General features: G+C 39.9%; 1 protein-coding gene across 1 annotated transcript; it reads left to right on the forward strand.

Annotated features, from left to right (window-relative positions):
* Positions 1–4,376: 4,376 nt before the first annotated feature.
* On the forward strand, positions 4,377–10,558 carry LOC311516786 (sterile alpha motif domain-containing protein 9-like; the record flags this gene model as incomplete). Its single annotated transcript, XM_084621124.1, has 2 exons — positions 4,377–4,387; positions 5,737–10,558. 2 exons carry the CDS (start codon positions 4,377–4,379, stop codon positions 10,556–10,558), a joined length of 4,833 nt encoding a protein of 1,610 aa, XP_084477250.1.
* Positions 10,559–10,963: the final 405 nt, after the last annotated feature.

Genomic DNA, 10,963 nt, shown 5'->3' on the forward strand with positions numbered 1-10,963 from the left:
TCCTGAGGAGTGAAAAGAAAACAAGCAAACTTGTTTTTAGAGAATGCTATTTATAAAATAAGTGCTATACTTTTAGTATTGTTAATAATCAATAATAATAATAATATATAGCATCATAGGTTTACAAGGTACTTTACTAACATAGGGGTTGATTTTGTCCCTTCACCTCACGTAATGTGAAAAGAGTGGAGCCAGGTCAGATGGATCTGTGCAAAGGATAAGAGATGTGGAAGCAATGGCTCCATGGCATACTTGCCACCTGTTCCCAAGCCCATAAAACCTGGACTGGAGTAAGAAGAGTGGCTTCATTCTATGGCATGCTATGCACTTCTCCAGCCCTTGAAGCAGTAAGTCCTAAAATCCTGCCTGTACTTGTAACTATACAGCAGTAGAGATAGGCAGCCTGAGGAATTATGCTGCTAGGGAAGCTTAGATAATCTCTATTGTTCCTTTTTTCAGCATGCAGGAATTCTCTTCACTGAAAAGAACTAAGAAGAAAACTCTTCAATCAGAAGAATTCCATTATGGGGAAAAAAAGGTACATTAAGCTGACTGGTGCCCCTGATTCAGCAGCGGTAGCTGCAAATGATTCAATCAGGGAGTCATAATTTAGTACAAATAGCCCAAGATTCCCCTGAGCTCAGTGGAAGAGAGAGGATAATGTAGAAATTCAGTTTGGTAACAGCTACTTGGCCAGAGCAAGGCACACTGGAAAGCTGTAGAAAGTTTAAAATGTGTTTGAATTAGCTGATTGTTTGTCTCCTTCTCCCACTAGTGATCTATGCTTTTTTCAATTTCTTCTGGCTATCTTTCCAGCATTACTCTCTGCTCAAGTGCTGCCACCACCCCCTGTCATGCCTTTTCATATTGGAATTAACTGGAGCTGATCCCAATCCAAATCTCAGCTCCAGTAGATTCAGATCCAAACTTTACAATTCAGGCCCCATTTATAAAAATAATGGACAAAATGTTGAAGAAAAATGTAAGACAAATTCTCTTTTCATCTGTTTACTCTACAATAGCCAGTTGAACATACAAACCATCCGGTCTATAATTGACATAACTAGACAAAATGGTCATGAGAGTATGATCCATAAGCTCATCTCTCTCTGTCTTACAGATGGCAATATACCATAGACAAAGCAGTTTCATCTCCAGACAAAGCAGAATGCACAGAAACTTACAAAATTTGATAGTGAAACTTGGATACTAGTTTGATATAATAGCATTTGGTAGCATCAGTTAAAGAATAAAGCAAAAAATATTAACATCAAAATCTGTAGTCTTTGTTGGCTGAGAATTATGGTCGCATGTCATAGGATGTCACAGTTTTTCCATCCCAACCCACCCACTGGTGGCTGAATGTGGAATAGCCACCACTGTGTCTTAGTTTCCCTTGTGTTTTTCAGCCTATTCCAGCTGTAAGAGTGGCCTGACCCTCTGTCCAAGACACATTCAAGAGTTTAACCCTTCCAGAGCCACAAGTCCAACAAAAATATATAGACAATTAAATCTTCAGCCCCAGTTGATCTCAGCTGGCCACCCTCTCCCTCGCAGGCAAGGGTCAGCTATAGTGAAATGTCCCCACATTTGTCTACAGGCTCCTGTGCTTCATTTCACTCCACCGCACAGTCTATGGCTGGCATAATTCTCCACTTTCCCAAGGGATCAGGCAGGCCATCATCCCTCAGCAGTGTTTCATTAGCAAAGAGTGATGCTGAATGCAGGTTAAGTATGAAATCCTGTGCACTGCTCTGTCCATATGGTTGTGTTGCTTCCAGACCAGTTCCTCATATTGCCTGTTTCCCTCAAAAACAGTCCCTCCAGGAAGCCTGGGCCCTCTGACTCCAATTCCACTGATCATGCAACATCTTCCATACCTTACAGACATTTTAATAGAAACATTAAAAACAAATTATTGACACCCAGATCCTCACCCTGTATCCCTTTGGCCAGAGGTTGCTATAACATAGCCAAGTTGGAGTCTTGCCTTTACCACAGGTTCAGCTGACTGCATAGTCTTTGAAATAGTTGGGTCTGCTCAATGGATGACCACACTGGGAGTGACCTCTCTTTGTCTCCCTACCACCTGTTTCCAAATCTAGCAAACTCTTGCTCTGTGGAGTCTTCTTCCTCCTTGTGGGATTGACCTCCAAATGGTTCTCCATCTCTGCGTCCTGTGATGATCTCTGTAGCTCTGTATGCCTTCTCTAGGTGTGGTGTCTGCTGGCTCATAAGTGTCTCCCATTCCTTTGGATCTCTTGTCCCTCTTGCATGACCCTCTTGCATAGTCATCTTGCCACTGCACTCCTCCTTTAGTCCCCTCTTTCTGGTGTCTCTCTAATGGCTAGATCCTCACATGAGCAACGGTCTCCAGCTGACATATGGGTTCTGTTACTGCTGCCAGGTGTGAAGAGAATGTGGACAGATAATTTATCATTCCTATGAAGTGCTGTCCCCCTTTCACATCCACTGAAGCTGGCATGTCTCTGACTGCCTTGATCTTGCTGGGATCTGCTTTCAGTTTCTCTATGTGAGCAGATGTCCAACGTGTCACCAAATATTGTTTGAGCTGTAGTTTTTCTGGGCTGAGTTTTACATTCTTGTACCTGCCTTGTTTTAAAAATGTTTGTAGTTTTCTGTTATGATCTTGTTCATCTTCTATATCATTGCTCTTTTCACCTACAATGAGGATATCATCCGCAATTATTTTCACCCCAGGCAGTTCTTCGAGCACTTGGGTGAGTCTTCTCTGGAACACCTCTGCTGTTTTGCTTTGGCCAATTGGCATGCATAGCCCTCTGTAGCAGCCAACTGGTGTTGCAAAGGTTATCAACATGCTGGACTCTTTATCCAGGTTTATGTGCCAAAACCCATTCCTCACATTAGAACTTAAAGATTCTGGCTTTGGAGAGTTCTGGCAAGATGTCATCAATTGTGGGCAGTGGATAGTGGCATCTTTTCAATGCCTGATTCAGTGGCTTGTGTTCTATGCAACCTAATTTACCTGATGGCTTCTTTACCACAACCATGCTGTTTACCCAAGCTGTACTGGTCTCTAAATGTGTTACGATACCCCTGCTCTGCAGACTTTCGAGTTCCTTGCATACTGGAATTCATAGTGCCACTGGAATTTTCCTTTGTGGTAAGCACACAGGTTCCACATGGGCCTTCTGACTTCAGTTCCACTGATCATGATAAAAGCAGCTCCTGGTCTTCCCTCAGGCTCACCTCAGGAACAGACTGTCTGCTTCCTGCCCTTCCAGCCTCTTTGGCCTTCTATCAGGCCCCTCCCCAAAGATAGGGAACTTACTACAGCTTCTCCTCTGGGCCTCCTCTCCCCAACTGTCCTTCTCTCTCTCCTCTTTTATATCCATCCCCTTTACCTGACTACACCCTTCCCGTATGCAATTAGTGAGGTTACTAGCACCCTCAGGCTCCCTTTCACGGATGGTTTATACCCCATCACTTACTGTCTTCAATGTTTAAGCATCGGCAGCTTTGCAATGGAAAGCTCTATCAGAAAGTGTAAATCAGGATCAACTCTACAGAAGTGAAATGAGTACAACACAGTAAAACCAGTGTAAATGAGATCAGACCAACTTTCTTTAGGCATTCCCAGTCTCATTACTTTGTTATTCATTTTTATTTTATTTAAGTTAGTGTTTTGCTTGTGAAATGTGCTGCATAGACATCAATGAAAACTAAAACTTTAGCTTATCTGAAAAATATCTAAAGCAGTGGTGTCCAACCTGTGCCCCTTAAGACTCTAAAATTTGTCCCACCGGGCGTGACTGTGTTAAGAAGAAAATTTGTGTTTGATTGTGAGTTGAATTATGCCCATCCCTCAAACTGCAGTCTGTGGTTTCTAAACTGAAGTGTTTGAATCAGCCCTGTGACTACACTGAGGAGGTAGGAGGTGCTACCTTTCCAAATGCAGCCCACCACTTCCTCCACAATCCCAGGAGATGTTTTCCTGGGAGCTGTCCCCTCCCTATTGCAGCTCCCTATTACAGCTATATCTGTCATAATGAAGTCCAAAATAGTTACCTCGTGTGGGGTGCTGCACGTTTTGCAAAAGAAAATTATCATCTGTAATTTTTAGAAATTCTAATGTTGTTTTGCCACTGCTCTAATGAGACCTCCACCATGTATCCCAAATTGAAGTCCCCTGTGATAACGCAATTTTTTTCTTTCCACAAATTACAGACAGCAACTTAAGGAACTACCGGTACTCACCCTGTTCTCTGGTGATGCAGTGGTCAGTAACAAAGACTAGGAAGCACCCTTCTTGGGCTTTGTTAGTTAGTACATTGATTCATATGCATTTGGGATCCTGATGTTCTGATTTATCAATAACTCCAAAGCAGATAACGATGTCGATAATGTAGAGTGCCAGCCCCAGCCTCTTTGAGTCGCTCTATCCTTCCTAAGCAGGTTGTAACCCGTGATTTTAGCATTCCAATCATGCAGATCATCCCACCAGGCTTCAGTAATGCCAGTTATAACAAATTTCTTCTCATCAGTGAAAAGAAAAGGAGTACTTGTGGCACCTTATAAATTGGTTAGTCTCTAAGGTGCCACAAGTACTCCTTTTCTTTTTGCGAATACAGACTAACACGGCTGCTACTCTGAAACTTCTCATCAGTGAGAATTTTCCAATTTCTCTTGTGTAGGAGGAGAGTGTAGGTTTGAATGCTCCATTGCCTATTTTGCTGCTGAGTTGTGGAAGCCTGAGGAAGAGCAGGATAGGAGTTAAACTGGCTCTTACTGTGCCTAGAAGAGTGTCTAGCAAATGATGGCTCTTCTCCCCACACAGCCAACCAGGGCACTCCAGGAAAAGGAAGAGAATCTGAGACCCAACTATCAGTTATTACTACTTGATTCTCTGATATAGGGATGCTCTGACCTGCACCAGCGGCCTCTAATCCTCAAGGGATTACAGAGCACAGCACATCTCAGCCATTTCTCCTCACCATCTGACAAGTCCTTCCCCACTCTGAAACACATCCTGCACCTGCAGCTGTGGTGAGACTATAATAGGAGATAGCTAGGTTGACTCTATACCTATTGGAGGATTCCCCAGCAGGGGACTTATGAGTGTTTTGTGATCCCTTTGCACTGTCTGCATGGTGCAAAAGGAGTGGAACAGAGCAGAATATTTGCCTCAAACTATTGATTGTGGGCTCTTATTTTTTAAATAATGAATTCGGCCTTCAGGCGGAAAAGGTTGGACACCACTGAACTGAGCACTGGGAGTGGAGTACAGGACTCCCCAAACCACCTCACCAGTGGTTTCCCTGCTGAGACTACAAACATAGTACCAATTTGATCCAATTGTGATAATGGAGTTTGTGGTATGAACATCTGTTGACCAACAAAGGGACCAAAGCTTCCAACTCATTTGATATAGGCCACCAAATGGCTATCAGAGACTCACAAATTTTGTTCATTATTGACCTTAATTTAATTTAAATCAGGGACTGAAAAGTGAAATATCTTTATTCTTTTTGCAATAATACTAAAGCTAATCTGTTTGACATATGTAGAGCCTTAAAGTCTATACAAGACCGAGGCATTGTTATTATCTTCTCCATGTAGACTAAGTGTTTCTTTATGTTATATTTCAGACACCATTAATGAAGGAATTAGATGGTATATGATTTTAAAGAGCTTTTAAAAACTAATATACTGTAATAGATAACAGTTTTGGTTATCTTGTCTTTTTCTTTCAAGGGCTAAAGTTAAAAACCTTGAGAAGAATGAACAACAAAATCTGCCTCCAAATATTGATGACTGGACAAAAGAACAAGTAAAACAATGGGTAACTGAAGAACTTAAGATTGACCAGAAATATGGTGAAATCTTGTTTAGCCAAGATGTGACAGGTTCAAACTTGAAGCTGTTTACTACAGAACATCTTACAGCTATAGGCATAACGTATGGCCCAGCTCTTCAAATTTTGAATGCACTGAAATTTAACTTTCTAGTTGAAAGCACAGCTCAGACAGTTAGACAAGAAGGTAGAAAAAAGACTTTTGATGAAAAATATTTAATGGAGAAGAAAGATGGAGGGAGTGCAAAGCAAGACCAAAAGAATAAAGGAAAATCAAAGTCAGCAGATGCCAGTGAATCACAAGAACTTAGATTATCTGAATGCACAGAGTCTATGGAGTCTGTGCTCACAGATAGAACAGAAAACAAGTTAGGTGAAGCAAAAGATAAATCAAAGAAATTACTGGAAAATAATCAACATCCAACCAGACAAAACTGTTTGCCATATCCTTTTGATGAGTTTCATGATAGTCGTCGTTATATACAGCACTATATTCTTAATGTCCCTGAAACAGGGCCACTGAATCTCATTGAGCCAGCACATGAGTTCAAACTGTTCACAAACACAGAGAATGCAACAGAAGAGGATATTAAGCTTAAATTTAGCAATGAAACCTTTAGATTTGCTGCTGCATGTATGAATTCCCGCACCAATGGTACAATTCATTTTGGAGTAAGCAACAAGCCACATGGGGAAATTATAGGAGTGAAACTAAGCAGTAAAGATGAATTTATTGATGATTTTAATGAAAAAATTGAAAAGTACTTTGACCGAAGTTTTGTCTGTGTTGCAAAAGCCTGCATTAGGGAACCTAGATTTGTGGAAGTATTATTGCAAAATAACACTCCATCAAATACATTTGTCATTGAAGTAGATGTAGTTCCAAGCCACACTATATGTGAAACAAAATTTTTCCATATAAATAATTACAATTTTAAGACTAAAACTTGGGAACCATCTCTATTTATACGGGATGGACCCAGCTCTAAAAACATTCTTAATAATCCAAAAGAACTCCAGTCATTTAAGTCCAAGATTACATTTGCAGCAGATCGTCGAAAAGCAGCAGAGGAAGAACACAGAGAAAAACGAAAGAAGAAAGAGAATGAGGGTCGAAAGCTGATTAGCCTACTAACAGGTAGCAAGGACTTGCTGGATAATTCCTATTATGACCGGTATATATTAGTAACAAACAAGTGCCATCCATCTCAAACACAGCACTTAGACTTTTTGCAGGAAGTAAAATGGTTTGCTGTGCTGGAGTTTGATTCTCAGTCAGAAAAGATTGGGGTGGCCAAAAAATACAGAGAAAAACGAGGTGCAAACCTTCATTTTCCAAATCAGTATCTAATGAAAGGCAAATCATTTTCTGAAATAATTGAAGATCTGAATCTCTATCACCAGCCCAGCTGGATATTCTGCAATGGCAGATCAGACCTTAATGATGAAAAATATCAACCTTTAGATCCCAGTTTGTGGCAACAAAAGAGGGCTGCTGAAGTCAGGAAATTGATTTCATTTCTTTCACTCCCAGAGGTACTGCAAAGAGGAAAGTTTCTAGTAGTGTTTCTTTTGCTCTCTGAAGTGGAAGATCCAGGGGATCCCCTTATTGAAACATTCTGCACATTTTACCAAGAACTGGAAGGGCTTAAAGACATGCTCTGCATTTGTATTGGTGCACAAACATTCCAACTATGGAAAGATCTTCTGCAAGCCAGATTCATTAGTCCAGAAGAACTTACTGAGAGATGTGTTGCTAATTTAAACCTTCCAACAGTGAACGGCACTATCCTTAAATTGAAATCTGTGACACAGTCTTCTCAGAGGCTTTTACCATGTAATGGTTCTTCTACAATTCTTCTAAAGAAGGAAGAAGACTTCATGACAGCATTGGAAATACTTTGTGAAAATGAATGCAAAGACACAGATATAGAGAAGGATAAAGTTCAGTTTTCTGAATTCAGAAAATCTCAAGAAGAGCATTTTTACCGGGGTGGCAAAGTTTCATGGTGGAATTTTTATTTCTCCTCTGAAAACTATTCTTCCCCCTTTATCAAAAGGGACAGTTATGAAAAACTTGAAGAGTTGATTCAATCTTCATCCCACTCCTCTACACAAAAACCATCAAAAGTTATCAATCTTTATCACTCTCCAGGCTGTGGTGGAACAACCTTAGCTATGCATGTTCTCTGGGAGTTAAAGAAGAAATTCAGATGTGCCGTTCTGAAAAATAAAACTGTTGATTTTGCAGAAGTCGGAACACAGACGACAACTTTAATCACCTACGGCGCAACCAACCAAGAAGATTACTTGCCAGTATTACTTCTTGTAGATGATTTTGAAGAGCAAGAAAATGTCTACCTTCTGCAGCATGAAATTCAGTCAGCTATAGCAAGAAAATGCATTAGCTATGAAAACCCTCTAGTGATCATCATAAATTGTATGAGATCTCAGAATCCTGTGGAAAGCTCAAAGAGCAGTCAATCAGACAGCATTAATCTAAAACGCGAACTTTCTTTCAAAGAGCAACGGGCTTTTGAGAAGAAACTGGAAGAAATTAAACAGCAGCATCAACACCCTGAAGATTTCTATTCATTTATGATTATGAAAGAACAATTTAATCCAGAATATATAAAAAATGTGGTCAAGAACACACTGAAAGGTTTGGACATTAACAGCAAACAAGGACAACTTATTTCCTTCCTGGCAATATTAAACTCTTACGTTACAGAGTCCACTATCTCAGTATCGCAATGTGAAGATTTCTTAGGAATAGTTGGCAAACATTGGGGTAAAGAAAGTTTAGAAGACAAGATGGGAATTTGTTCTAATATTCTAATACAAAGTAAGGTGCAAGAATATGAAACATACAAAGGAGTGCGTATCATTCACCCACTAATCGCTAATTGCTGTCTAGAAGAATTTAACCTAACCTATAGGTTAACTAAAAGTGCAATAACACTGCAATTGTTAAAACAGAATTTATTTTATGATTCTGACATGGGAAAAAGAAAACTTCTAGATGATGTGCAAAGTATGCTACTTACCAGACAACGTAAAGAACATGGAGATGACACAGACACATTGTTTTCCCCATTAATTGAAAAAATTCAGACGGAAGAAGGTAGTGCTGAAGTTGAAAGCGTGCTACGTGAAGGAGCCCTTCAATTTAGCCAAAACCCATTCATTTGCCAAGCCTTAGCAAGACACTACTACATTATAGACAAGAATTTTGCCTCTGCACTGGAGTGGGCCAAAAAAGCCAGAAAGAGAGCCCCTAACAATTCATATATATCAGACACTTTAGGCCAAGTCTTTAAAAGTCAGATAAAAAATTGGGTGGATGAAAATGGAAAAAGGAAGGTCATAACTGCTGAAGACCTGAAACGTTTGCTAGAGCTTGCTAAGTTTGCTTCAGAGGCTTTTAAAGAATCCCAACAACAAAATGAAAGTACAGACAATGTAAGAGAAGCTTTGCAGCTCCAAAAGTCTAAAAGGAGGTATGATACTTATAATACAGCTGGTTATTTGGGGGAGATAGAAACTGGTCTATACACTATAGATATTCTTGGGTGTACTCCTCTTTTCAACAAAAAAAATCCATTGTCCCAAGAAGATATGCTACAATATTTGTCAGGAAAGCATCCCATCCCACCAGCAACTACTGAAAGTGAAGAATATAAGTTTGCACTTGACCATTACTGTTGTTATTTATCTAATTTGCGCTCAAGTTTGAAAGAGGCATTTGACTTTTTTGAGAACTACTTTGTCCTTCTGAAAACAAAAAATATTGAAAAAGAAAGTGTGGAGTTCAAAATACGTAAGAAGGTTCGAGAATGTTTCAACAAATATGCAGAAATATTTTGCCACTTGGATCCTGAGATATCGGGGGACAATCCAATGAGCTCAAAACTCAGTTTGCCTCGGCAGGAGGATCAGTGCAGGAGAAGTTTGGAGGCTTCCAAAGCAGACAGGTTCTCTGGGCTTTTGGAGTATCTCAATAGTCACGAAAAAGTTGAAAGCAAAATGGAAGACATAGTGAATAAATATACATTTTTGATTGAAAAATGCACACATGCACCCCTATTGAGGGAGAAACAGAATTTCATTTTGGCAAACATTGTTCTCAGTTGTATTAAACCTAAATCCAGGAAGATATGGGCTCTTCATGAATTGAATGCACAGCTTAGAAAAATCCTACAGCAAGTAGGTCTAGAGCATCGATTTTCAGAACCTTACTTCTTAGCCTCTTTATTATTCTGGCCAGAGAATCAAAAACAATTAGATCAGGATTCCAGGCAAATGGAAAAGTATGTCACATCACTGAAGAAGTCTTTTAGAGGGCAATACAAACAAATGTGTCGTTCCAAGCAGCCTATTGCTCATTTCTATCTTGGGAATAATAGAGGTCTGAATAGGCTTGTTCACAAAGGAAAAATAGATCACTTTTTCAGTAAGCTCCAAGTACATGACTTGCATTCCCTGTGGCAAAAAGGATGCATATGGGAAGAAAAGGTTGTCCAAAATCTATTGCTTCGTCTACATGGCAAGGTCGAAAATGATCTTGTCTATGTGGACTATGGAATTGATGAAAAAATCAGTATACCAGTGCGACCTGCTTTCTTAGGCCGTCTCAGAAGTGGCAAAAGCATAGAAAGAGTGTCTTTCTATCTGGGATTTTCCATGGATGGTCCAATAGCATATGACATAAAAATGATTTAAGAGTTTGAATAATTAAAGTATGATATGCTCCATTTCTACATCCATGGAGCCTTTTAGATACATTTTTTTAGCCTTAACAGTGCTTTATTCATAGCTTCAGAAGGCAGCATCTGGGTTTCTGTGCAATTCCCTCTTCTGTTCCTCCAGCCTCTTCACATCTCGTGCAGAGCTCTCTAACTGCTCTCCTACTTTTCCAGATATGAGCACTGTGGTATGATATGCCGACATGCTGATGCAAAGCAAGATTCTTGAATGGCTGATGTGAAGAAAGATATTATTTAGCCTGGAAAGAACTTTGCAGACAAAATTACCCCAGCATGGTTTGTTTTTAAAATGCCATGATGGTTATAAAGCCCTATCACCTTCTGGTACATACACACCCTCCTATGCTCCCAGCTGTTTTTT

The sequence above is a fragment of the Lepidochelys olivacea genome, assembly GCF_965140295.1.
Source record: "Lepidochelys olivacea isolate rLepOli2 genome assembly, chromosome: 2".
Lineage (NCBI taxonomy): Eukaryota > Metazoa > Chordata > Testudines > Cheloniidae > Lepidochelys > Lepidochelys olivacea.